Genomic DNA, 27711 nt, shown 5'->3' with positions numbered 1-27711 from the left:
GGGTAGAGAGGAAATCCCCAGCATGGGGGACCACCAGGGAAGGGCCGGAGTTCGGAGACCGAGGGACCAGGAGGCCCGAGTTGTCCGTGGATCACATGATGTGAGAAGGCTGGGAAGGCAGGACTGCTGGCAGGATGTTAAAAGCCCCTGCTGTCACTGCTGATGCTGGAGTTGATAGGGACCCCATTGAGTGAAAGATCAGACTTGTGCGCTGGGAAGAGCATTCTGAAGCTGGGGGGGAGGACAGTGACAGACAGACTGGGGCAGTCCAGGAGATGAGAACTGGGGGGGGTGGGGGTGGAGAGGAAGGTCTCTCTTCATGAGCCTCCACCTCTACCTGCTGTGTGACCCTGGGGAAAGTCCCTGGATTGCCCTGTAATGGGAATGTAAATTTTTATGATCTTCCCTGCCCCTAGGCTAAAGTGCACCGGGAGTCTGGGGTGGGAGGCTTGTTTTTCAGTAGATACTTTTTGATTGGCCAGTGGGTCAATAAGATTGTTACATTGTCTGAGCCAGGAGGAGGCTATATGAACCCTAATTTGAGGCTTTGTTTTGAAGGCTCACTTTGAGAAGTGTTCTGTGATGTGATCAGATGAGACTTTGGGAAGCCCTTGTTGAAAAACCCAGATGTTGATTTGGTATGGATGTAATGGTTGGACAGTTTGGAAAGCTGTCTACTTGATCTGTTTCTGTCTTGATAATTCTGTCTGTATACTCTGAAGTTCAGGGTGCTGACCTTTTGCCCCTGAACTAGGTAAATGATACATATTTGACTGATTAAAGTAAGCTTGTTAACCCATTTTGAGTTGCTTTCCTTTAACAAAGCAGATATAAGAACCTGTATTGGCAGCCACCCCGGGGACGCTGGGGTGCTCGCCGCTACATGCCCTCACTGGGGAATCCCTCCCCCTCCCCAAAGGGCTAGGAAAGGAGCCCTCAGGTGGGCTGGGACGGCGGTTTTTGCTTTTATGCATCAATCCGAGCCCAGATTCCCGGCTTCCCCCTAAGGAAGTGCTGGTTAATTGGCGCTTGCCTGTGAAGGGCGGGGCTTGTTCGAGAGCCGGGCAAGAGAGGAGGGGCTTAATGGGTCCTATCTGGGAGAGGCGGGGCCTCGCAGGCTCTACCTTTGGGAGGAGGAGCTTCACGGGCTCAGCCTATGGGAAGAAAGGCTTCGTGGGCTCTGCCTATAGGAGGAGGGGCTTCTCGGGCTGTGCCTATGAGAAAAGAGCTTTGGCAGCAGCCTGGGAGGGGCGGGGCTTCGTGGGCTCTGCCTCTAAAGGGAGGAGCTTCGCGAGCTCCGCCGGCCCTGAGGGGCGGGACTTCGCGAGCTCTGCCTATAGGGGCGGGCCCCTGCTCAGTCGGTCGAGCTGCCCGGTGCGGCGCAGGCCTCAGTCTCGTTTTGCGGCCGCTGCGTCGCCTTCTTTCCGCGCTGCCTAAGGAGAAGCGGCCGCCCCGCCTCCCGCCCCGCCCCGCCCCTCGCCCCGCCCCGCCGGATTTCCTGTTTCCCCTCAGCGGCGGCATTGGCACCAGCGGCTGCGGCGGTGGTGGCCGTTAGTCACGGCCGGGCGGCCCCGGCCTAGCACGCGCCCCGGCGGCCGCCGCCTCGTCCGGACTCCGGCCCCGGCGCCTCCGGGAGGCCTCCCGGGCCCGGCCCCCATGGTGCACTTCTTGCACCCGGGGCTGCGGCCCCGCACCATCGTCACCCCGAACGCCCTGGAGGACCCTCCGGGCTGCTGCGTGGTCCAGGTGGGGGAGCGGCCGCCGCTCCCCTGGGGGGGGGGGGTTGGGAGGGCCGGGGAGGGGAAGGGGCATCCCCCAGTTAGGCCGAGTGGGGCGGGGGGGCACGGAGCAAGGTGAGGTTAGCACTGCGCTTAGCGCAGTGCCGGCCACGGAGGAGGCGCCTAATTAATGCCGACTCTCATTATTCCTGGGGCAGGTGGGGGTGGGATGAAGGTGCGGCAGGTGGAGATGGGGGGAGGGGGAGGCAGCTTGGGGAAACCCTGGTGTAAGTCAGGAAGCACTTAGTAAACGCCTGCTGTATGTCCGGCGCTGTGCAAAGCCCTGGCCTCGGCGAGAGCCCAGTCTAACGGGAGACTCGTCCTCGGGCAGTCGTGGTCGGGGGAGAGATTGGTTTGGGGAGGGGCCATCTGTCTGTCTGTTCATGGCTGTAGAATGACCCGAGGGCTTGGAAACCTGCCTTTGAATTTCCTGTCTTGTACTGGGGACCCTCAAGTTAGAAAAACAAACTAACCAGCTTGATAATGTGGGATCATTTTTAAACTTACTTTTAGCCTGGGAGGAAAAGTAAAATCTTTTCATACTTCCCCTAAAGACTCAGTTAAAAAGAAAAAGCCTCCTGGTGATCCCTTGTCTCTAGGGCTGAAAAGTCTTAGCTGGTCGGGTAAAAACGTGACCACGAGCGTTTTGGATGGTTAAGTAGGGCTATGCTTATGCAGAGAGGAGAGGGGAAGCTTTTTGTTTGGGTGATGGGGAAGACTTCCAAGATGGGTTTCTCAAACAGTTTCACTGAAACTTGAATTTCTTTTCTCTGCCTTATGTCCCGCCAGATGATGCCCCTGCCAGTCATTCATTTTTGAGGGGAGCTGAGGGGAGAATTAGGAGCTCAGAAAGAAACTGTTCTTTTCCAACTGGGCGATACAACAAACCTGGTTCATAACACGAAAGCCAAGACTTAAACCCAAGCCATTCTCAGCATCAGGACAAACAACACAAATCTCTCTGCTTGCATCCCTCATTAGCCCTGGAATTAGACAGGCTGTTCCTGTATGAATAGGTGTCTCCACTGCGTCTTCCTCTTAGCCTCTGACCCAAGGGAAGAGCACTAACACCCTGCCCAGGAAGTCTTTTGAATTGGAGCCTTTTTCTTGCAAAGATCTTAGCTTAGGCTTTATATCTTTGAGATCCTGTATACATTTTAATATACTTGAGCAAACTTCAGGCATAGAACACGGTGCGGTGCCTTGTGTGAGGACATGCAGAGTTGAGATGTGTCTTAAGGTATAACTTGCCTAGTAGAGTAATGAGACCTGCAGATAAATATGTTGAGTACCCGGTAGAAGGGCTAGCCAAGTACTGTGTGAGGCCTGACGGTGTGGGTGTGAAGGCTTCTTGTAAGTGGCTTTGGGCCACTGGGGCTGCTGGGATTTTAGGTAGTTAACCCACCTTATGAGAATCAGGGGACATTGTGTACCCCCATGAGGAACGACTGTAGCATAGACGGAGAACCAGGAATGTGGTGTGTCTGAAACCACAGGATTAAATGATCCAGTGGGAAGGGAGGGTCAGATAGTGTTGAATTCTTCAGAGGTTAGGGATTATGGGGGGGGGGTGTCAATGAATTTGATTATTTCTAATCACCAGTTTGAGAGTAGCTTTTGCTTATATCATTGTGTGTATGTGTGTGTGTGCGCGCGTGTGCGTGCATGGATGTGTGTATACACTCCATTCCTCTGCTTATGTATTGAATCTCCCTGGTAGAATGGAAGCTCCTTTGAGGACAGGACTGGTTTTTATCAGGCAGTAAGTTTTTTAAGAAAGTTGTTTATTAGGGGGCGGCTAGGTGGTGCAGTGACCCTGGAGTCAGGAGGACCTGAGTTCAAATTTGACCTCAGACACTTAACACAAAAACTAGCTGTGTGACCTTGGGCAAGTCACTTAACTCCAATTGCCCTCCAAAAAGCAAAAAAAAAGTTGTTTATGAAGGAGAGGAAAAAAATGGAATGATGGTAACCGGCCTAAAGGTCAAGGGAAGTATTTATTTGTAGAATTAGGAAGGTCTGAGCATTCTTGTAGATTGGAAGGAGCCATTAGGGGAGAGGGAGGGCTAGCTTGAGCACACTGGGTAGAATGTGGAGGTGGGGGTGATCATGGTGTTGGGGGTAGCGTCTGCTGGAGTGATGAGCAAGCAAGAGGGAAGGGGGCAACCAGGGAAGGGACTTTGGAGGAGGAATTTGAATGAAGAAGTAGGTCATCTGCCATCACTATGGGGGTTTGAGGAAGAGAAGGAAAAGGTTGAGTGTGGTTGATGGGGAATGAGATAAAGAATCTTAAGCTTAGACTAGAAGCATTTCTAAAATTTATAGTAGATGAAATTGGTTAGCCATAATCTGGAGAACATCCTATCTCCCTGCATTACATTGATACTGACGTAAATGGTGTTGTAAGAAGAGGTGAATGGGAGATTTATTTCAGTTATCATCATGTATGAAATGGCACATGGTGTGTATGACCCCCTTTTTTATTATGAAGTATTAGGTAAGCATGGATTGAATTCTTCTTTGCTCTATCACATTTTACCTTGTATTATATTTATTTGTATACATGCCATATCTTCAAGACTGAGCACAGTAGCCTACCCTTAGGTACTTAATGAATGTTTGTTAATTTTGAATGTATTGAATTACATTATCACAAATGTCAAAAGTCACTTGTTTAAACTAACTGGCTAGTTAATACTAATGTAACGTTCAATAATTTTAGGTTTCTTTGTTTTAAAAAAATGTATTTTCTTGGGGTTTATTTGGTAGGAGGAAGCATCTCCCTATTCCTTGGTTGATATCTGCCTGATTGTCCTGGCTACTGACCTGGAGAGGTTCTGTTCAGAAAGACCCGATGGAACCCTGCGCCTGCATGAGCTGGGAAGTTTCCCTCAGGAAGTAGCTGATCGACTGCTGCATATGATGACAGTTCATGGTAATACAGTTTATCTGGTATCTATCGCAGTCGAAATCGCTCTGGCTAAGGCTTAGGATCCATGGCTTTGTTGCAAAAAATTATTACAAATTAGACATATCTTTGAAATATGTTTTGTGATGGCCTGTGGAGAAATGAACTAGAAACTGAATAGAAGTGTAGAAACCCAGAAGTGGGAAGGAGCTTTCCAGGTCTTGTAGTATGTAGTGCCATCTTTGTTTTCAGACCAGGAGCTTGAGGGCCACAAAAGGGAAGTAATTTCTCCAGGGTTTGTCATGCAGATCTTTTGGGGCTGGGCAAGTCTCCTCTTCTAGCACTTAGTATTTGTGAAATTCTGTTTCCTCATCTGTAAAATGAGGATAGAAATCCCTGCACAGCTGATCTTACAGACCTTGGAGAAAGTAAATTTGACAGAATAAATGTCAATTTGTGTAAACCTAAGGGATGAGGATTATTCTTTCAAGGCTCTTAGTGTTTTCACCTTTCTGAGACTGGGAAAACTTAAAAGGTTTTTGCTTCTTTTAAAAATCTTTGGAATTGCTCTGGGGCAGCAGGGAATCTCTCCAGAAAGCTCACAGACAAATATGATCATAGTTTTAGCACTTGAAGGAATCTTGCTAGATCTTATGCCCCTAGACCCCTCCCCGACCCTCTGTTTTACAGACAAGGAAACCAAGTTCCAGGTTCCTGTGGACACTTCCCAAGGAGCCAGCAGAACTACCCTTTGGCATTAGAATTGACTCTTTATGGGGTGGCTAGGTGGCACAGTGAATAGAGTGAATGGAGTCGGGAGGACCTGAGTTCAGACACTTAACACTTACTAGCTGTGTGACCTTGGGCAAGTCACTTAACCCCATTTGCCCTCCAAAAAAGAAAAAAAAAGAATCGACCCTTTATTATGAAACCCTGCCAGCTACTGCCCAACAAGTGTTTGATCTGCATTCCCCTCCTTCCTTCTCATGTGTGTTAAATTTAAGTTAATGTCCGTCTTCAGAGGCGCTGATTTTTCATTGTTGTCTTGGTATCCCCAGCACTTGGTTTAATGCCTTTGCATATTAGTTACTTAATTAATGTTGAATAAAATTGGGTTTAAACTGAGGGGAAAGACATAATTGAAGCATTTAGAACTGGGAGGGACCTTAGAAAAAGGAGACAAAATGACCCCGAAAGCCCATTAGCATCTTTGTGGTCCTAAGAAAAACCTGTTTATGAAAAGATTAGTGGCAGCACTTTGTCATAGCAAAAAAAATTGCAGTTAAACTGTGCCCAATGACTGGAAATTGCAAATTGTGATTTTTATGGATATAGTGGAGCATCACTGCACCATTACAAAGTAGGTAGTTGGTGGAGACTGTGGCTATTGATCAGAAAGATTTGTGTCCAAGTCCTGTCTCTAGCCCATGTTGTATGACTAGGGGTGCTCTTGGGCAGCTTTCTGAGACTTAGACCAGTTTGGGGGGGGGTTTTCCACACCAATGAAGTGCAGGTCTGGACCCCAAAGTGCCCAGTATATGGAATTTTTTTGCTATTGTGGCATAGAATTCCTAACACTGATAAAATGCCAGTGTGAACCCGGGGCAGATGTTCGGGTAGACCTAATATGTGCAAAGTGCTGTGCTAGATGTTTCTGTTTTTGTTTTGTTTTGACATTTCAGCCATATCATGACAATAAGCTGGCGTTTTTATTTTTTATTTTTTTTGCCTTTTGGAGGGCAATTGGGGTCAAGTAACTTGCCCAAGGTTACATGGCTAGTATTTTTGTGCGGGTGTTAAGTGTCTCAGGCCGGAACCAAACTCGGGTCCTCCCGACTCCAGGGCCAGCACTTTCCTTACTGTGCCACCTAGCTGCCCCAAGCTGGCGTTTTTATGTCACCAGAGTTTTGCCAAGCTCTTTTTCCTCGGGTATCTCCTTGGATCCCCACAAGCTACTCTGGAAGATGGAGTCATTTGCAGACAAGGAAACTGACCCTCTGAAAGGCTAAGTGAGGAAGGGGCTGTAGGGGTGGCTTATGGGAAGGCTTCTTTGGCCTGGTAGAGAAAGGGCAGAGAGGCAAGAGTGGAGCCTGGAGAGGATGTAAATGATGAGAAGGAAGAATCAGTTACAGCACAGGAACAAACAGAGATTGTCAAGAATTACCACAGCTTCTTCTAGTGTTACACATTAAAGTAGTTTGCTCAACCACTTTATCTAAAGCAAAATTTGTTGGATCTTCACCGAAGTCTACACAGCAATGGAAAGCTGGTGTACTGAGCGCACAAGTTACCATTTGGCTTCTTGGCGGCTTTGGCAAACAGTATTCCTCCAAAGCTCGTTACGTCATTTTAGAGGTAAAATTTCCATCTGTTTTTGCCTCTGTCCATCTTGTCATGTTGACAGACTCTGACATTACCTCTCTCAAACAAATCTGGTGTAGCTTGCTCACCAGTGTCCCCCTCAGAATTGAGAGGGCTCTCCCTCCTGGCTGTTTGGGGTGCTCTGCATTATTACTAAGACTGGCAAATGAATCCTTACTGGACATGCAACTGTTACCTGTCTCTTGAAGCACTTTTACTTCTTCAGTATCACTAATATTGGGAAATTCTTGTCCACATCTCTCATATTTCCTATTTCTTCATTTGCATCTTTTTGGATAATTTCTTTGATGTCATTAGTTGTCTGACCTTGGATCCATTTGTGCATTGGTTGGAGGAGCCCATGTCTACAGGGCTCCGAGCCCTTCCCCAGCACTGGGGCTTCAAAAACAAAAACGAAAAAATCCCTTATGTTCTGAGAGATTATATTCTACTGGGAGCATATAGCGTATATAGCATATAGCATATAGCACAAATAAATTCTTCAGTTCAACAAACATTTATTAATAGACTTCTCTTTCTCAGGCATGCATATACAGAGTATTGTTGTGAGTTGTTTTGCAGTTGTGTCTGATTCTGTGACACCATTTAGGGTTTTCTTGGCAAAGATATTGGAGTAGTTTTGCCATTTCCTTCTCCAGATCATTTTACAGATGAGGAAACTGAGGCATACAGAGTGAAGTGACATGCTCAGGGTCACATAGCTAGTAAGTCTCTTAAGCCAGATTTGAAATCAGGAAGATGAATCTTTCCTGCTCTGGGCCCAAGGCTCCATCCACTGCCCCACCTAGCTGCCCCATATACAAAGTGTATGTAACATAATTTGGAGAGGGAGGAAAATTAATAATTAGCAGTGAGGATGAGAGGAAATGAGTAAGGGTCTCTGGTGGGAGGTGGCATCTGAGATTTGCTTTCTAGTAAGTTGTGGGGATAAGGGAGGGCATACAGGGTAGCCTTGGAAGGGTCTTTAAAAATGGTGGTTCCAGCACCTTGTGGTAATGAGCAAGTAAAGAAATAGGGGGTGTTGGGTATGATGTGATGCATGATGGACAAAGAACCAGCAAAAGAACAGTGTAGGTGATTACCACAACTTGGTAAAATTCCGAATGGCAAAAGGACTCAGATCAGAAACCCTGGATACATTCCTTCCCACCCTGCCCACACATTTCCTTTCTTCTAACGAATAGAAAACCATGAAAATGTAAAGTTGCCTATAATAGAAGTCAGTTCTGTTTGACTTGCCCTTTTTCATGGTTGGGGGGAGGGCGGGGGTTGATTGGCTGTGTGCTGCTAGGGGTTCATATGTTAAAGCAACATTGATTTTAAAAAATATGTACAGTGAGTTCCCTGTCAGTTACAGGTCCTACCCTGAAGGCTAGATGACAGTTTGTCAGGGATCCCATAAAAGGATTTCTGGTTTTATGTGAAATCTGGGCCAAAAAATATACATTAAAATATTTAGCTAACATTTTATGCTTTTCTTTCTAAAATATCTGTGAGGTCAATACCAAATACTGGGCAGGAATCCTGTACCTCTATTTGTTTCATTTTAGAACTAAGATTAACAGCAGCATTTTCTAATTTTCCTTCTTCCTGCACTCCCTTCTCCAGTGTTATTGTTTGTGTTTGTGATTTCCTTGTCCTAATAGGGCATACTTGTTTTTATTATGAACTTGAAAAATCATCAAACAAGCATTTGCATATATGAAGAAGTCCAGGAAGAGAATGTATGTGAAACTGCTGGTTTATTACATTTAGGTTGTTGTTTTAATTTATTTTAAATTTAATCTGGTATCAACACTGACCCACTTATCACTTCCCTTCTAAATTTCCTCCAGTTCTCTTCTAAATTTTTCTTCGAGGCAGTAGCGGTAAAGTGACTTGCCTAGGGTCACACAACTAGTGAATGTCTGAGGCTGAATTTGAACTTGGGCTTCCTGACTCCAGGGTCAGTTCTCTGTCCACTGTGTGGCCCAGCTGCCCCCGCTTGTGTATACTTCTAAGTGTTTCATTGCATTGTTTTTGCAGCACTTCCTATCATTCCCTCCACCTGCCCGTGAAAACCCTCCCTCATGACAAATATTATGAAGCACAGCAGATTTTTGTTGTGTTGGTTCTGCCTGGAAAGTTGTCTTCATTTTCCCCAAAGAGGTAGAAAAGCTTGTTCCATGATCACTTTTATGGAACTGTCATTGCTAATTGCATTGCCTGTAGCCAATCACTTAGGGAGTTTTCCTGGTTCTGCCCACTTGACTCAGCATCAGTTCACCACAAGTCTTGCGAGGGTTCTCTGAAGCTGGCCTTCTGTTTTTTGGATAGTATTCTATTACAGATAGAATTTGTTCACACACCATAATTTGTTCAGCCTTTCTCCCATGGGTGGGTGCCCACTTTGTTTCCAGTTCTTTGCTACCGCGTGGGTCCTTTGCCTCTGTCTATGATGTCTTCAGATATAGATCCTGTAAGTCTTCTGTGTGTTCCAGATTTCTTTTCTGAGTTGTGAGATTAGTTCATAACTCCATCAACAGTACATTAGCATGCCTGATTGTTATTAATGTTGAAGTTAAAGTCAAATTAGTTTTTCTCTTAGTGGGGATTTGGGGTAGTTTTTAAAAGACACTTGTGATACCTAGTGATTAGTTGAGGGGGGAGGCACTCTTAGGTTTTATGAAACTAGATTCTTTGTTTGTGTACACGTGTGTGTGTGTGTATAATAGCTACCTCAGTCTCATGCTATATTCCTAAATTGTTTTTCATTCCTAAAAGCTTCAGAGGCATTGTATAGAAATGGGAAGAGTAGTGTAGAGAAATTGGAGCCCCAAATCCTGGGTTAAAATCCTAGTTCTGACACTTTTAGTCACTGTCATGTGACCATGAGCAAATCACTTGTCCTTTCTGAACTGGACCTTTCTTTCTTCCTTGGAGAATATGGGCTCTGAGGCTTAAAAGGGCTCTAACCAGAACCACATGCTCACCCACCCATACACACACGCACACACACAAAACACACACTTGCACACATACACACACACATGCATGCGGATGACAGTTACGGTGCTTTGTTCACCATAAAAATGGTCATGTGCTTCATAACTGTCATTTGACTTGAATCCAGATCTTCTGACTCTAAATTCCATCAGACTGAACATGTTGCCTCCCCTAAAAGAACTTCAGTATCTGATTGACCTTTATGTTCATTTTAAAATATCATTTTATCTTATTTTTATTGGATGAAAGAAAGAAAAAAAACAAAGTACTTGTTATACGCAGAGCGCTTTGGTAAGTGCTGGGAGGACAGTGACCAAAGGGCCCTACAAGGACTTCTTATGAAGGGAACAACACATCCAGGGGAGACAGAGGGTTGGTCTGAGCTGGGCCATGACGGTGGCAAGGGAACAGTCGGATCCAAAGAGACCAGAGAAGAGGGAAAAACCATTTTATCAAAGTTTAACACATCTGATGTGTATGTGACCAGGTGGGCTTTATCTCCTACTTTTTCAGTGCAAGGGAGGGGGCCCTTTGGTGACATAAAGTGATTAAAATCTAACCTAGAAGTAGTAATTAAGTATTTGACTTAACAGGCTTGGATTACAATTTCTTTGCAGGCAAGCTGAATGATCGAACTGTGGGCATTTTTCAAGGCAACCAAATGCAGCTGAAGCAAGTGTGCATCCGGAGAGCTGAGATTTCTGCCACCGCTTTCCACAAAGCCTTCTGCCATCACAGAATTATTGAACTGGATGCTGCTGGTGTGAGTGCAGACCTCCCCATCCCAGATATCCTGAATGGCCTTGGCAGCAGCCCTTGGGCCCGGAAACACCTTCAGTGCCTCGTGCTGAACTCGGGAACTCTGCCGACTGTAGAGGCCACGGTGCCACGCTTCAGCCAGCTGGCCGGGCTTCGAGTTTTAAGTGTTTCCAACATCCCTTTTCAGAACAGGCACCTGGCAGATGTTGCTTTGCTGCCGAGATTAGAAAGTCTGGATATTTCCAACACCTCAGTCTCTGACCTTTCTGCACTCCTTGCCTGCAAAAACCGGCTCAAATCACTCACTATGCACTATCTGAAGTGCCTGACGATGACCACGCCCCAGATCCTGGATGTCATCAGAGAGCTTCGAGGCCTGGTTCACCTTGATATTTCTGATGATCAGCAGTTCACTTCGGACCTGGCCTTTCATTTGCTGCAGCAGACAGACATCCTGCCGAACATCTTGTCGCTAGATATCTCTGGGGGTAAACATATCACCGACGAGGCTGTGGAAGCTTTCGTTCGGCAGCGGCCGGCAATGCAGTTCGTGGGACTGTTAGCTACGGATGCTGGCTACTCTGACTTCTTTACCTCAGACCCCAGCTTCATGGTGTGTTCTAGTCTGACATGCGTAGGTCCCTGGTGAAGGTAGAAAGACCTGATACCCTGCCTGTGCAGTGATGCCCTTCTTTGTCAGGGCCAGACCTGGCCTGGTAGGCTTTCTGAGGCACATGATTGTGGTTTTCTGCAGGCTTCTCTGCCCTTGCTGAGGAAGGCCAGGTGTGATTAGGTGTGGAAGTTAGCTCCCACTTGGTAACATGGTTCAGTGGAAAGAGCTGGGTTCAAATCCTGCCTCTCTCATTTACTGCCTTTTTTCATTTATAAAATAGGGGAATTGTACCAGATGGCCTTCTAGAGCCCTGATCCTGTCCTCAAAGAGCTGACCTCCTACAGACTAGTTTGGGGACATGCTTTTCTGAGGCATGTGAAGATAGACTGATTCTGTAGGCCATTCAGGAAAAGGGGCCCTGGGACATTTGGCACCAGTGTCAGGAAGGAGGGGACCGTGGGCACGTCAGTTACCTTGGGGCCACATTTACTCTCCCCCCCAATTCAGTCAGTCAGCAAGCTTTTATGGCACCTACTATGTGCTAGGCTCTGTGCTAAGTTCTGGAGATACAAAGGAGGGCAAAAAGCCAGCCTTGCTCTCTGGGAACTCACAGTCTAGTGAGAGTAACTGCCAGCATTTACCTGCTGCTTGAAGGTTTGCAAAGCACTTGTCCAGTATTATTTCATTTGATCCTCACAGCTACGCTGAGAATGAGGTCGATTGCTATTATCCCCATTTTATGGATGAGGAAACTGAGGTACACTGGTCAGGTGACTTGCTCAAGGTCACACAGAAAATATTTATCTGAGATTGGATTTGAATTCAGGTCTTGCTGACTCTAGGTCCAGCACTAGATCTACTGTACCCACCTTATTGACAATTGAGTTTATGGACTACTGTTGAATGGCCTTTTAACCATAACATTTCATGAGTTACTTTCCATTTAACATCCTTGAGTGCTTCCTTGTAGCTTGGAGGTGATTGGGTTCTTCACGGTTGTGTCTGCTGAGCCCAGGGCCTACCAAGCCATGGGCTGTGCATTCTTTTTACCAGAACCAGCCCTTGTGACTCATGGTCTCATGTGATAAATTATCTTGGCCCTGACAACTAATGAAGAAACTCTGAATCTTTACTGGTGGAGAGAATACCAACACTGATGAAATCATATAACTTTTCAAAATATTGTTCCTCTCATGGACTGGAGGGAGTAGTCAATGAGAGAGAGTAAAAAGTCCATGTCTTGGGTTTTTTTTATCTTCATCTGTTCTGTCTTTTCTGCTTTTCGTAGGGGCAATTGGGGTTAAGTGACTTGCAAGGTCACACGGCTAGTAAGTGTGTCAAGTGTCTGAGACCCAGATTTGAACTCAGGTCCTCCTGATTCCAGGGCCAGTGCTCTATTACTGCACCACTTAGCTGCCCCACTTTATCTGTTCTGTAATGCCCTTTTGGTAGAGGATTTCTTTTCTTTCTCCCTTTTATCTGTCCTTGTATCATTCTTTCATATTTGCCATTTTTGCAAAACTTACAATTATAGGCTGTTGAATAGTATTCAATTGAAATATTTTCAAAAGTTTTTATTTTCCTCATCCTTAAAATATGAAGGTTGAAACTATTAATGTGTTAGTACCTCTAAGTAGTTTTTTCTCATATTCTTAAGTACTCTACTTTCTGTGAGTGTGGGAGTCATCTCTGAAGTAACTTCTAAGTTAAATTTGAAATTTTTAAAAGTCTGTTTTGAAAAACTGAGAGAAAAAAAAAACTCAAGTCTTCTGGCCCTTTTGTTTTGAAGGTTGCAGGAGGGGCGAATGTCAGTCAGATTTCCGAAGCTCTGAGAAGATACAGTGAGAGAGTGTGCTTTATGAAGGAAGCCCTCATTCGGCTCTTCACCCAGACATTTTATATGCAGATAACTAAGCCAGCTGTTTTAAAGGTAACACTGCATGTGAGCGGACATCTGACATGGCTATATTTTCCTAGTGATCATCATCATAGTACATACTCATTATGTGTGTATGGTGTAGAGGGGGAAAATGGGAAAGCCTGATAACAGGATGCCTCTGGGGTTTTAAAGGAGCTTACATCATCGGCCTTCCTGCCCACTGGGGAGGAGAGAGGGAGAGAAGGCCTGCAGTCATGGCTGCTGGCTGCTGCTCATTGATCTCCAATAGCTTATATATGGGAGGCATTGGGGTGTAGGGAGGACTACCCTGGATTTGACTTCAGAAACCCTAGGCTTAGGTGATTTTTCCTCAGTTCACTCCCCAGCTGTAAAATAACATCTGTGAAGGGTAGTTGCACAACTTGCTTGATGTGTTGTTTCTGGGACAGTCCTGGGAGCCAGGACACTTTGTAAACTGGAAAAGACTCTAAATGGGAGCTGGTGGTTTTGAACTTTGGGCACTGACTATTCAGGTAACATTATTCCGCCTTGTTGAAGAAGCAGCTCTTCAGTCAAGCAGGACATGACTCTTAAGTTATATCTGCTTTTCTATCAGCAGTCTCTGTATATGTGATAAGAAAAAATCTCTACTTCATTTGTAAAGAATCTTAGTATATTTGAGGCTAGAATGGAGGAACATCAGCTTAGCAATAGGGGAAAGGGAAGAAGGATGGGTATATGGTCCTGTAAATGCTTATGTTGGGTGATATAGGAAATAAAATGGAAATATGTAATATAAAAATCTGGAAACTAAACTGGTTTGACTATAACTTGGGGTCCTTCCTCAGACCAAGGAGTGTCCTAAACCACTTGCATTCTCATTGCCTTAGCACTGAATTTTTGGCAGTGATGATACTGGAATGGCTGGTACATTTTCCATAAATGCATATCCTTCATTTTTATTCGAATACTTCATTTTGTTGGACACTCATTATGTAAGACCCTATGGTAAGGTTTTCCAGGCTACAAAGAGGAATAAGGCATGATTCTTGACTTCAAGGAGCTTACAGCCTGGTTGCTTTTAAATTGAATAATAAAGTATTGAGAGTGGGGAGGGGTGTAACTCTTGGCCATAATATTCTCTTTGGGTTTTTTTGTGGGGGGGGGGGTTGTTTTTTTTTTTTTTTTTGGAGGGGGGAAGGTAGGGCAGTTAGGGTTAAGTGACTTGCCCAAGGTCATGCAGCTAGTCTTTGTGTTAAGTGTCTGAGGTTGAATTTGAATTCAGGTCCTCCTGACTCTAGGGCCAGTACTATATTCACTGCGCCACCTAGCTACCCCCAATATTCTCTTTGTTAAAATGAGAAGGTTGGATTAGATTAGATCTGTGACCTATCCCTCTCACCTCATCTCAGTTCAGCAGGTGGTGAGAACCTACTCTGACACATTCCCTGAGGCATGGAGGTGAGAGTGAAAGCTCACAGCTTTATTATGAATTTCTAGAACTCCTGAATGCAGGTTAGGAACCTAAGCTTCATACACAGTGTAAAATGGTGAAGCAGCCTTTCTAGATACTGTTATTAGCAAAGAGTTTGTGAAAACAAAAACAAAAAAAAAGGTTGTTTTATTCCGAATTTAGCAGCAAATAAAATGAGCATTTCCATATACAAAATATAACAGCAAAAGAGGAATATGTGTACAGAACTGTGAATCTCTCAGGACCCTAGCATCCAGGTTCCACAGCTCACACCAAACAGTCTTTCTCAAGGATCCCTAGTCATTTATGTGGAAAAATCATGACAAATGTTTATATTAATAAGGAAAGGGAGAAAAGAAATGAATCAAGGTTATACCCTAAATAAGGCATTAGAACAAGAAAAAAGGAAGAAATTCTTAAAAAGAGATATAAAGTTGAAAAGTAGAAAATAAAAAAAATAATTAAATTGACAAGAACTGGTTTGTTTTCTTTTTTTAAAAAAAGTTAGCAGAAAGGGGAAAAAGTCACCTGACCTGTAATATCTAAACAGCTGCAATCAGTCAAGCTTCTCAGAAACGAGGAATCAGTTTGTCAAGACTATTTACAGATAGAAAAGTCGATCCCAGCCCATTGTCTTGGAGGTGGCCCAATAGAGGGAGCCTGGGCCATGGGCTGGCTCTGTCATCATTGTGACCAGGAGTGCCATAGAAAATCTCTTAATCTCTTGGCCTCACAGAGTTTGTAAATCCTTAGTGGGTTTACTCCAGGTATAGAAAGCAACTTCAGCATAAGAAAATCTGTTTGTATAGGTATATGAATATATTAGTGTGGGTGCTCCCTTGAATGATGTCGGTTTCAGCCTGTTTGTGTCCTTCCATGAGTGTTTCCTGCTGCGTCCCCCTTTCACCCAGAATACTGGGGCCTTGCTAGTTCTAAGTATTGCCCGGATGGCTGGCTTCTTCCTACTGTGCCCCTCCTTGTTTTTGGGATGATGCTTGACTTTAATTCTTCAGATGATGCCAGGTGTGCAGGTCCTGGTCTGTAATCTCTGCAATCCGGGAGGCCGAGGCTGGTGTATCTCAGGAGCCACAGCAGCGTGCTGAGCTTGTGGGGTGTCTGCACTGTCTGGTAGCAGTGGGGTGAGCCCCTTGTAGCAGGGGTCCACTAGGCCTCCTAAGAAGGAGCAGATGGGCCCAAGGGCAGAGAACAGAGCAGGTCAGAACTCTCATGAATGAAGCTCAGCAGGGAAAAAGACAATTCTTAAGAGGTGGAGGTATTTCTGTGGATTTGCTGCAACCCTACTGGGTCACAGGAAGAACTTGTTAAATAAATGGGTCTTTATTTCCATTTTAAAGTCATTCAGATCATAATGAGATATGTAAACTGAAATTCTGCATGATTACATAGATATCAGAGAAGAAAACTTTAATAAAATGTTATGAAAACAAAAAAATAAAAAGATTTTCTCACGATAAAAAATAACCATCTTATGCCAAGAACCAACATAATATGCAGTGGAGAAACACTGGAAATTTTAAAAATTAAATCTGGGCAGTTTTTTTTCATTGTAGGGAAGCTTCCTGTGAGCAGATCCCTCAACGAGTGCAGGCCAACATCGCAGCTATAGCCTTGAATGACCTGGGGCTCTAGTGGGCCACACAGGTTATTATTAGCATGTACCAGGGGCAAGACTTAAAGCTAAGGCTTCCTGCCTTTGAGGCCACCCTCTGTCCACTACATCTTGCTGTCACTCTTTACATCCCAGACATTTCACTAAAAATAGGTTTGAAATGAGGATGCCTACTTTCCCAAACTTGAATATATTTGATGTGGTGTTTGAAATTCTTTCCAATGTAATAAGGTATTTGAGGAATTAGCTTTGGAAATGGAGAGGTCAGAACATTCAGATAACAGGATAGAACAAAACCTAACTCCTTCAACCCTCAAAAAAGAACAGAGACTATAAGTGAGTTCAGTCCAGTCAAAGATGCAAGTTTAACTCACAAAACTGGTAACATTATTTCCTAGCAATAAAGAAAACAAGAAACTTCATTTAAAATAATGATTGACTAATTTGAGACTTTACTTAACACATACTCAAGACCAGCAGAAGGACAATCATCCAGCTGCCATGACTGAAGAAAAGAATCACAATTGCCTCCATTTATTATAGTGGTTTAAGCTTTACACACCATTTTGTGTACGTCCTCATTTGATCCTCTAAGCTAGAGGTATAAAATTGAATTGGGGGGGGCAGCTACGTGGTACGGTAGAGCGCCAGCCCTGGTGTTAGAGGACCTGAGATCCAGCCTCAGACACTAAACTGTGTGACCCTGGGTAAGTCACTCAACTCCTTTGGTGTCATGTTCCCCCCCCCCCCAATTTTTTTTTAGTTGGAAAATATTTAACAGACAGATAATTTCAATGTGTGGTTTTCTAAGTCAATATACAGCAACATGTATAGTTACATGGTTTAGTGAGCCCATTTCCATTTTGATTTTGATACCACTGCCCTAAATAATTCTGTGTAGTGCTGGTATGTTTAGATGAGCAGGTAAGGGGATGTATGGGATGGGGACAGGGTGGGACTTGTATGGCGTAGAGGAACAATTAGCGAGTGGGAGGACTATCCAGTGTTCAGAGAGAACTATGTAAACAGTAATGGCATGTATGGTCTTTTCTAATGAGCAGGAATAACAGGAGGTAGGTTGGGGGGAACTTGTTCTTGTAGTCCCGGGCTTTAAACCATTGCCGGGTGATTGTCATCGATGCAGCTGGTGCCCAGGGAAATAGAGAAACAGATGCATGCGATAGAAGAGGGGCCCGGCTCTAAAAAGGTGTGCTTGTCAGGCTGATAGGTCAGAGACAGAAATTGGGGAAAGGGCTCATCGCATTAAAGATTGGTCAGTGGTTGGGTGGGAGATGGATTTAGGCCCCTATCTTATGCCACATACCTCCGTGAATCACAGGGGGATGGCAGCTTTAGACATTTTAAAAAAATCTATTTTAAAAATATGTAAGGAAATGTGACAATATGTACATGAACAGTGGAGATGACAAGACTTTTTCCTCTTAAGTAGAAGAGGTCTAAACAGGTATGATTGATTTCATTAACATATAGTAAAAATAATGAAAAGATAAATGATAGATTGGGAAAAGTAAGAAAGATCAAGGTGTCCATGAAGAAGTGTTAGACATTTACAAAGGTAATTGCCATTTCACATAAATGGTCAAAGGCTGTGACTAGATAATTTTCAAAAGAGACACCCAATTGATAATCGCTTGGAAACATTTTATTCACCTAATAATTAACAGAATACAAATTAAAACAACCCTGAGGTACCACCTCACACTGACAAAAATAATTAAGGAAGCTCGATTCTTCAGGGGCTGTGAAGAAGCAGGCCCTCTCATTAGGCTACAGTAGAGTTGCAGGCCAGTAGAACCCTTTGGGAGAGCACTTTAAGGTTGACGTGTTTGGGATGTAAAGAAATGCGAATGGCAGATCTAGACTTTGGTCACATGGAAATGACTCATTTGTGCACAGCGCTTTAGAACTGGCAGAGCCCCTTCGAAGTAGTGTCTCATTTGATCCTTGCAAAAGCCTTGTAAGGTAAATATTATGGGTGATACTGCTCCCCTTTTACAGATAAGGGAACTGAAGCTCAGCAATGAAGTGACTTGCTCGTGGTCACACAGCCAGACATGGCAGAAGGCAGCATTTGGTCCTCAGTGAGTCTGCCTCCTGAGAATGGGAATGAATGGGTGGGGACTTGGAATAACTGACAAAGGCCATTTGTGCAAGGGCTGATAGTTATGAAATGAGTCTAAGGTAGTATTGATGATGTTTTCTTGTATGTAATCATTTTCAAATATAGATGAGAAACAGCATAAGTGAGCCCCTCCACACACCTGAAATCACATGATTAGCTTTAAACCACCTGGGATCTAGACAGTTACCACTTTGTGCCATGTTTGAAACAAGAGAAGCATAAAAGATGGGACCTTAGAAGCCATCAGGTCTAAGCCCCCCTCATTTTATAGAGCAAAGAAACTGCTCAAGGGTCCTGACTCAAAGTGCTTCCCAGCGGCAGCTGGAGTCAGGAGGACCTGAGTTCAAATGTGGCCTCAGACATTTGACACACTTACTAGCTGTGTGACCTTGGGCAAGTCACTTAACCCCAAAGTGCTTCCCATTATCTACACTGGTTCTCCTGGAAGAGACCTTCAAATAGAGGATGTCAGAACTGGGAAGCACCTTGGAGGGCATCTCAGGCAGCCCCTCCCCTGCCACAGAGGAGTCTGAAGATCAGAGAAGGGGCTGGCTTGCCGACTCAGCAGTAAAAAGTGCTTTCATAAAACAAGAGGGCTCTCCTAAATACTGTTCACTTGCTTCAGTTGTGTCCGACTCTCTGTGACCCCATTTGGGATTTTCTTGGCACAGACACTGGAGGAGTTGGCCATTTCCTTCAGCTCATTTTACAGATGAGGAAACTGAGGCAAATGGGGTTAGGTGGCTTGCCCAGGATCACACAGCTTCTCGGTTTTAACAATCATCTTGTAACTTTCCTTTTTTTCCTTCATCTTTAGCTTGTGGCAGTAGGAATGAGGAATCACCCTCTGGACTTACCTGTACAGTTCACAGCCAGTGCATGCACCCTCAATTTAACCCGGCAGGGTCTGGCCATGGGAATGCCTGTTCGCTTGTTGTCAGAGGTCATCCATTTACTTCTCAAGGCCCTAAAAAATTTCCCCAATAACCAGCAGGTAATTTAATTCTGGTTCTCTGCTACTATAAATATTTGGGAGTATTTGGAACCTTTCTTTATGTCACTAACCTCCTGGGGCAGATGCCTAACCTTGGCATGGGCATTGTTGTCACTTTCTTTTGCATAATTCAAAATGGATTTCCAGGATGGCAGAACCGGTTCTGTTCCAGTGTCCAGCAGGTAGTTTGAACTGAAGGTTTGGCCTTGCTCGGAACTGTTAGCTTCTCTGGCAAGTCCCTTGTTCTGCTTCATTGATTGATCAAGGGGGCCTGTTGTGAATCAAAGGAAGAGCACATGTAGAGAATTTTGAGTAGTTCCTGATCTTTTTCCCAAACCTTGTCAATAAAACAGGCCCCACTGATGTGCAGAAAAGAAAGGGTGGTTCATGTGTGTCTGTGCCCTGCACATTCAGGTACCTCTGCCTTCTGTTGTCTTTCTCTCCATCTCCATCAGTCACCTTTCTCTCTGCCTGTCTGAATACTGGCCAGGCCTCGAGGCCCAGTTTCCATCTTGTTGTCTTTGAAGCCTTCCCTGACCACTTTTCATCCTCCTGGGCCTCTCATAGCACGTCCTCTGCCCTTTATGCCACACTTAGATGCATTCTTTATGTTCATGTTGGTGCATATGTGCCTCGTCTCCCCAGTTATGTTCTAAACTCCCCGAGGGCTGGGACCAGGCCTGAAGTTTTCTGTCCCATCCCAGTGCTGGGTAGCTCAGTATCCTGCAGAAAGTAGGTACTCAGTGTGAAACGCTTAGTTACTGGTACGGAGGAACAATACCCAGCTTTCCCTGGACCAGAGCATTCTTAATTCATTGGACTCATTTCATGTGCATAGTGCATAGTTTACTTCTTTTACATAGAAAGATAGGTATATGAGAAGGAGAGAAGGCGTAGCCATCAGTGGCAGCATTTTTATGTGTAAAACTACCCGTGGGTTAGCCTGGAGTCCAACCATTTGGTTGGTTAGCAGCATTACAGTCTTGGGCAGTTCAGGAAGCCATCAGAACTGAGTGTAAAAGAGTGGTGAGGACAGGGCCGCTGACTGCTGTGGATTCTCCAAAGACTGACTGGTCTCAGAGCTGTCTGTCTTGGACCCCCACAGAGGGATTTAGTTACTGAAGTCCCCAGAGGTCTTGATCGTTACAGACCTCAGGAGTCATGATACTTACAGTTGAGGAACAGAACTGGAGTTGAATGATTAAAACTTTGTATAGTCTGAAATGACTTCTCTGTCTAAAGTTACTTTTCTTGATTCCTGAAAAGCTGCAGAAGAATTGTCTTCTTTCCTTGACCAATGCCAGAATTCTTCAGGATGTCCCATTTAACAGGCAAGTGTCAAGTTCAGTAAGCCTATTGGGGGTATTTGTCAATCTCACTGATCACTGATTTCTGCGGGTTTAGTTGTCTATTGCCTCCTGAAGCGCGCGCGTGCATGTGTGCATGTGTGTTTTAGAAGTCCTCATTGCAGCCTGCAGGTGCTATCCCAATCCTGTGATTTACTGATTAACCTACAAGAATTATTTTTAATGTTTGCTAAAAAAGAAAAAAAAACACCAAAAATACAGACCTTAATTGACCATTTTCCCCTTGAGCCTTAATGCCACACTTGTTTTTAGAGCTAAGACTTTGGAATTTCAGGATTTGTTTTTGATTGTGCGTAGTAGACACGTCTGTTCCCCCTCCTGCCCCGCTTCCCCAACAATGTTAATGTGACTTAGGGGATTAGAAAAATCAGAATTTATTTTTTCAGGTTTGATGCTGCCAAGTTTGTCATGAAGTGGCTCTGTAAGCATGAAAACCCCAATATGCAGACAATGGCAGTGAGCGTCATCTCTATTCTGGCCCTTCAGGTACGAAAATGTGCCCAACCAGGCCAGGTTTGTGCCTCTTCCAAAGTTTGATGGAATGCATATAATCCCTTTCCCCTTCTGTGCTTACAGCTTTCTCCCGAACAGACAGCACAGCTGAAGGCAGAACTTTTCATTGTTGTCAGGGTAAGTTGACTGGACATGTTCCTTTCTCATTTTGAGTTTTCCTTGTGCCATATACATTGACCATTTACCAGGTTACAAGGCTTGCTGTGGTAAGCTCATTAATCTGATGAATTCAGCTGCTAGCTTTGCATTTATTTTGTCACCAAATAATAGCGAGTACCAGGCTCCACTGCTGTCTTTTCTCCAGTGTCTCAGCACAGCAGACATGACCCTGGGTCTCACCATCTTTGCCAGTCCCAGGATATGGGAGGTTCTGAGGACAGGGCTTTCTGATCCTAGGAAGCCTCTCCTTAGGCATGGAGTGTGTTTGGCCATAGTGACCTCTTCAGCTCTGGAAGAGTTACCATTAGCTGCATCCATACTTATATCACAGATCTTCCAACCTTGAAGGAAGACACACACCATGTCTTTGTAGGACTCCTTAGCCCTGGTCCATAGTAGGTACTCACTCAGGATTTATTGACCAGTTTCGTTCATCATTCATCAGTTTAATGATTGATCAAAGTCTGTGTTGGCCTTCTGATCCAGCCTCACTCCCACAATCAAAAGGGCAATAAACTGGTACTGATGATATTAATACCTAGTTGAAGCTTAGAATACAAATGGGCAACTTCAGAAACATTTGAGGATGAGAAGTCTTAAGATGCATTGATTTGTTAAAGGCTTAGAATTGATGTCCGGAATATCCTGAATTAATAAGCTTCTATGAGATCTTGCTCTTTCCTTCTCTGAAGGAACCCCAAATTATTTAGGCCTTGATTAGATATTGTCATATTACTTGTTTCTTAAATAAATCTGATTTTCTCAAGTGGAGATCTCTAAAAGGCTTTCGATTAGGCCAATGCACATGTGATCTTTCCTGACCCAGAGTGTTGTGACAGAATTTGGTATGTAAAAGCAATGATGGTTATCTTCTCATTAGTAGATAAAATACTAAGTTTTTCTCTACACTTTATCAGACTGAATTGATAAAACTAACACAGCTTCAGATAAGATCTGAAGTTGGCATTAATTGCTTCCTGAAATTAGCTAATCTAATGAAATATTTGGTAGACTTCTGTTAAGGCAGGGAGCAAGTAAATGGTATCCCTAAGCAGTGAAGTCATGTTTTTGTGACAGTTTTGTCAGAACATGAGATTCTTCTTCTTTTTGCTTTTTTAGGAACTCTTAGCAATAGTGAAACAGAAAATCTCTGAGAATTTAGAAGATATTACCCTCACATTTACCCTGAGAGCACTGTGGAACCTCACAGATGAGTCCCCAGCCACCTGCAAGCACTTTGTTGAGAACCATGGGTTGGCCATCTTTGTACAAGTCTTAGAGGTACCAGATGGGGTGGGCTTTACGCGCACTTTCTGTCTTCTTGATGACATTACTGACCTCAAGGTGTTTCTCTTGACAGACTTTCCCAACAGAATCAACAATACAAACCAGAGTTCTTGGCCTTTTGGTAAGATACGTATTAATTCCATGGAGTTAATGGCAACTTCTTCCAGTTAATGTGAATCACATTTGAGAAATCTTTCGTTAAAATTATTAAACCAAAATGTGAGGAATCTCTATCTAGAGGAGTGCCCTACATATGTATTGGCTGATCCCAGTGGTCATCTTTCTTGGCTGAGTGACCCTCACTCTCCTTCTCTACAAGGTGGAAATACTCCTATTTGTCTGACCTGCCTCACAGCACAGGGATGTTGTTTGGAAAGAGGGGCTATAGAAAGGACACTTTAGGAGAATGGATTCAAAACCAAAATTAGGCTAATAACTCTCAGCATCTTTCCCTACCAGGGGCAGAGTTTTTCAAACAATATGGCTGCTTAGTTTCCTACATATATCTTATATCCTCCACTGAAATCTTCTTCCAGTGCTTATGTACAAAGGTAACCTTCAGTTCTCCAAGGTTATGCCAGTGGAACACAGCCTGCTCTGGCTGTTCCTGCCAAAGCAGTAAGTCCTTGAGTGTAGAATCTGTTTATGAGCGCCCTAGAAGGGAACTAGAGCAGATGAGTGATGGGAGCAGGAATTGAGGAAGACTCGATGGTAAAAAGAACATTTGAGTTAGGCCTTGTTAAGTAGTGATTAACATTCCAGCAGTTTTCGCCTCGGTGGCAGCAGGAAGGGACAGCATTTCAGGAGGAGGGCTCAGGAAGATGCAGCACCTGAGATAAAGAAGTATGGAGGCTGCCAGGTAGCCACAAATCAGGCTGTAGAATCCGGGTCTGGCTGGGGGGGTGCTCTTGGATAGGATCCTGTCCTTACTGTGGGGGTGCTGCTACCAGCTGGCATCATCTCCTCAGTTGTGCCTCCATCTGCACAGTAGAGGACTCCTCCACATTTCTCCTGCTCCTGCCTGTCCTCTCTGGATCCTTGGCATGTTTTTGTTTTTTTTTCTTGTAGATTTTTTTTCCATTTCTCCAAGGTCAAAGTTGGGTCTAATGGATAGAGCTGGCCTTTGGTGGCCAACTGGGTTTTCTCTCAGCTGAAGTCCAAAGAGACATTTAGGTTTGATATAAGAAGAAACTACCCAACAGTTAGAGTTGTCCAGAGTGCGGTGAGCTCCCTGAGGTGGCCATGGGATCATTGATTTGGAGCTGGAAGGGACCTTCAGGATATTCTTGTCCAATAGCTTTACTTCACAGATGGGGAGCCCAAGGTCTCCCCTGTGGTCAGTAGCAGAGCTGGTATTTAAGCACAAGCTCTGTGACTCAGAGTCCAAAACTCCTTCCACGACATCATCTTGGTCTTGTTAGGAAGGGCTGAATGACCACATAGAGCAGCAGTTCTTATATCGACTGTACAGCTATGGAGGGCTCTTTGAGCATCATCTTATTCTGAAAAAGGAGGCATGCCTTAGACTCAGGAGACTTGGGTTTGAAGACTCAAAAGCCTTGGGCCAGGCACCTCCTTTTCTGCATCTCTACAATGGGGATAATTGTAGTTGTGCTGTTTTCACAAAGGGCCTTTTAAACCGAAAAACTGTAGATTTAGGAGCTAGCAGTGGCATAATCAATGTTGGCACCAAGTGTTCTGAGGAATCGGATAGTCTCTGCAGGTAAGGAGTTCATAAACTGCTTTTCCCCGGCATTTCCTCAGTTATTCCAGCACCCGTGTCCAAGGGATGCCGAATGAGTGAGGGTTCTTTACCAGGGTTAGGGCTGAGACCTGCCTACAGAGCAACGCCAGCCACATGGACGCGATGCCATAGGGAGCAGTCAGAAGAGCCGGGTTCTCCTGCTCCTGGCTCCAGCGTTAATGGAGGAGCTTTGCTTCTTAGGGCTGCTGTGAGGGGCAGGTGAGAGATTTCTAAAGCTCTTAGCACAGTGCTTGGCACATTGTAGACGTTTAATAAATGCTCCTTTCCTTCCGTTCTATTTATTTACATGTTGTCTTCCCTATTAGCATTGAGTTCTCTGAGGGAAAGTGCCCCGTTTTTGTCTTTCTTTGTGTCCCCAGCACTTAGTAGAGTGGCTCTCTTGTACTAAGTGCTTAATAAATGCTTACTGACTGACTCACTGCTTTGTGAAGGAAGGTCATGGCCCCTAGCCATTCCAGGATTTTCATAGATCAGGAAAAACGAAAGGAGATCTGAGCTGGCCCCAACCATGTGTATTCCTTCTCCCTGCCCTTTCCTCTGAAGTCTGGTATTTGTAGTGACCTACCTCCAGTTCTCCGTTTGCTATGACCTAGGGTTGGGTTAATCCTGGGGAAGCTATGTGTGATCTTTTAGGCTCCGTGTCTTCAGATTCAAGTCAAAGAATTAGAGATTTTAGAGACTGAAGGAACTTCAGCTGTTACTTGGCCAAAACCAGTAAGTGGTCGTCTGCTGGCTCCTGTAGCTCTTTACCTTAGCAAGTCGATTTCTTATGTTGACCCTTAATTGTCCCCTTTGCAGCTTCTCTGTGTTGCTCCTGATCATTTCCTCTGGGGTTAAATAATAGGACAGTCAAAGAATCCCTGAGAATTCCCTGGGAGATGTAGTTCTGAATTGACCCAGTTCATGTCTGAGGCTGACACGAGGTGCCCCCAAATGACCATATGGCCATTTTTGGCTCCTCTTTTTTTTGTTTTTAAGTTTTCACTAAATTTCTTTATTTACTTTTAGTTTTACAACATTCACTTCCACCAGCCCTTGAGTTCCAAATTTTTCTCCCCCTCCCCCCCATGGCAACATGTAATCCAGTATAGATTTTACAGACACCTTCACATTAAACATTAGTCAAGTTGAAAAGAAGAATTGTAACGAATAGAATGAACAAATGAGAAAGAAGGAACAGAACAAAACAAAAAGAGAGAGCAGGTGGTTTGCTTCAGTCTGCATTCAGACTTTGTAGTTCTTTCTCTGGATGTGGATAGCCCTTTCCATCATGAGTTTTTTGGAGTTATCTTGTATTGTTGCGTTGCTGAGAGGAGCCCAGTCTTTCAAAGTCCGTCATCACAGATACGATGTGTCTGTAATTGTGTACAAAGTCCTCCTGGTTCTGCTCCCCTCGCTCAGCATCAGTTTATATTAAGTCTCTTCAGGTTATTATGAAATCCATCTGCTCCTCATTTCTTACAGCACAGTAGTATTCCGTTGCGTTCATTGACCACAGCTTGCTCAGCCATTCCCCAATTGATGGGCATCCCCTTGATTTCCACTTCTTTGCCACCACAAAAAGAACTGCTCTAAGTATTTTTTTTAAGCAATTGGGGTTAAGTAACTTGCTCAAGGTTACACGGCCAGGTGTTTCTGGGTGGATGCTATGTGTCTGAGCCCAGATTCGATCCCCAGGTCATTCCGACACTGGGGCCAGTGCTCTTAATCTCTGTGCTATCTGGCTGCCCCTGTTATAAATATTTTTGTATGTACAGGTCCTCCTCCCACTTGATCTCTTTGAGATACAGCCCTAGAAGTGGTATTGCTGGGTCAAAGGGTATGTATGCATTTTTTATATAACCCTTTGGGCATAGTTCCAAATTGCTCTCCAGAATGGTTGGATCATTTCACAACTCCACCAACAATGCATTAGTGTTCCAATTTTCCTACATCTTCTCCAGCATTTATCATTTTCCTGTTTTGTCATTTTATTGGCTCCTCTATCTTGTAAGCATTTGAGAGTACAAGAGTCCTTGGCAGAATGATCTTTTGAGCAGCTCCCAGGAGGACCACAGCCACTTAGCCCATCAGCCTTTGTAATAACAAGGTTCTAGGTTCACTAGTGAGCTCTAAGGTGGGGAAGTGAACATTAATCTGTGAACTATATATTTAATGTAGATGCACAGTAAATATCTGGGTGAGTGTGGTAAGGAACCTTGTGTGTGCTTCTGGGTTCTAATGCCAGATCTGATTCTTAGTACTGGGGTTCTCTTGAACTAGTTCCCATCTCTGTGTCTCAATTTCACATCTGTAAAATGAGATGGTTACATCAATTGGGGAATGGCTGAACAAGCTGTGGTATATGAATGTAATGGCATACTATTGTGCTATAAGAAATGATGAACAGGTGGACTTCAGAAAAACCTGGAAATACTTATATGAACAGATGCTGAGTCAAGTGAGCAGAACCAGGAGAACATTGTACACATTAACAGTAACATTGTATGACGACTGACTTGATAGATTAGCTGTTCTCAGAAATGCAGTGATCTAAGATAATTCCAAAAGACTCATGATGGAAAATGTTATCCACATTCAGAGGAAGAGCTATGGAATCTGAAAGCAGATTAGAGCATAATATTTTCTTTTCTTTTTTTCTTTCTTGTTTTTCCCTTTTGTTTTGATTTTTCTTTTACAATATGACTAATGTGGAAATAGGTTTACTATGATTTTACATGTATAACCTAGATCAGATTGCATGCCATCTTGGGAAGGAAGAAAAAATTTGCAACTCAGAATCTTATAAAAGTGAATGTTGAAAACTAAAAATAAATGAATAAAAATAAAATAAGAGGGTTAGAATAAATGGTCCCTTTAGGTGCTGAAAGAATCCCATAACCAGTCTAAGGAAGGAGTAGGATTGTATTAGGAAGAAATTCTGAAGAAATTACAGCTGTCCAAAAGTGAATTGGTTATCACAGGAGGATGGGTATTAAGATTTCCAAACAGCCTGTTTAACCCCATGTCGATGTTAGCCCTCTGAGATCCCTTTCTCCCCTGACATTTCAAGGAATCCCAGAATTTGATAGTTGG

The 27711-nt window shown here is 44.1% G+C and overlaps 2 protein-coding genes and 1 long non-coding RNA gene across 6 annotated transcripts in view; all 3 read left to right on the top strand.

Moving 5' to 3' along the window:
- LOC138164975 (sterol carrier protein 2) overlaps positions 1 to 27711 on the top strand; it is a 465527-nt gene that overhangs the window by 303861 nt on the left and 133955 nt on the right. The gene's annotated exons all lie outside the window — the stretch shown is intronic.
- LOC138164969 (protein zyg-11 homolog A-like) overlaps positions 1523 to 27711 on the top strand; it is a 29697-nt gene continuing 3508 nt past the window's right edge. Inside the window, exons 1-10 of one of the 3 annotated variants that reach the window (XM_069092979.1) lie at positions 1523 to 1746; positions 4548 to 4713; positions 10671 to 11425; positions 13215 to 13355; positions 19369 to 19545; positions 20812 to 20876; positions 21299 to 21398; positions 21489 to 21542; positions 22704 to 22865; positions 22945 to 22992. In XM_069092979.1, the coding sequence (XP_068949080.1) occupies positions 1657 to 1746; positions 4548 to 4713; positions 10671 to 11425; positions 13215 to 13355; positions 19369 to 19545; positions 20812 to 20876; positions 21299 to 21398; positions 21489 to 21542; positions 22704 to 22865; positions 22945 to 22992 (1758 nt within the window). In that variant the 5' untranslated portion in view covers positions 1523 to 1656. Of the gene's footprint in view, positions 1747 to 2884; positions 3019 to 4547; positions 4714 to 10670; positions 11426 to 13214; positions 13356 to 19368; positions 19546 to 20811; positions 20877 to 21298; positions 21399 to 21488; positions 21543 to 22703; positions 22866 to 22944; positions 22993 to 27711 lie in introns of those variants that run through there. The other 2 variants (XM_069092977.1, XM_069092978.1) reach the window with 2 other exon arrangements.
- On the top strand, positions 23002 to 27426 carry LOC138164971 (uncharacterized). Its single transcript, XR_011169242.1, has 2 exons — positions 23002 to 26063; positions 27026 to 27426. It is a non-coding gene; the product is annotated as an uncharacterized lncRNA (long non-coding RNA).

Source organism: Petaurus breviceps, unplaced genomic scaffold (assembly GCF_028583685.1).
Source record: "Petaurus breviceps papuanus isolate PSGF00001 unplaced genomic scaffold, PetGlider_PUasm1.0 207, whole genome shotgun sequence".
Taxonomy (NCBI): Eukaryota; Metazoa; Chordata; class Mammalia; order Diprotodontia; family Petauridae; genus Petaurus; species Petaurus breviceps.
The sequence above is the reverse complement of the archived record's forward strand: the minus strand, read 5'-3'. Positions and strand labels throughout refer to the sequence as shown.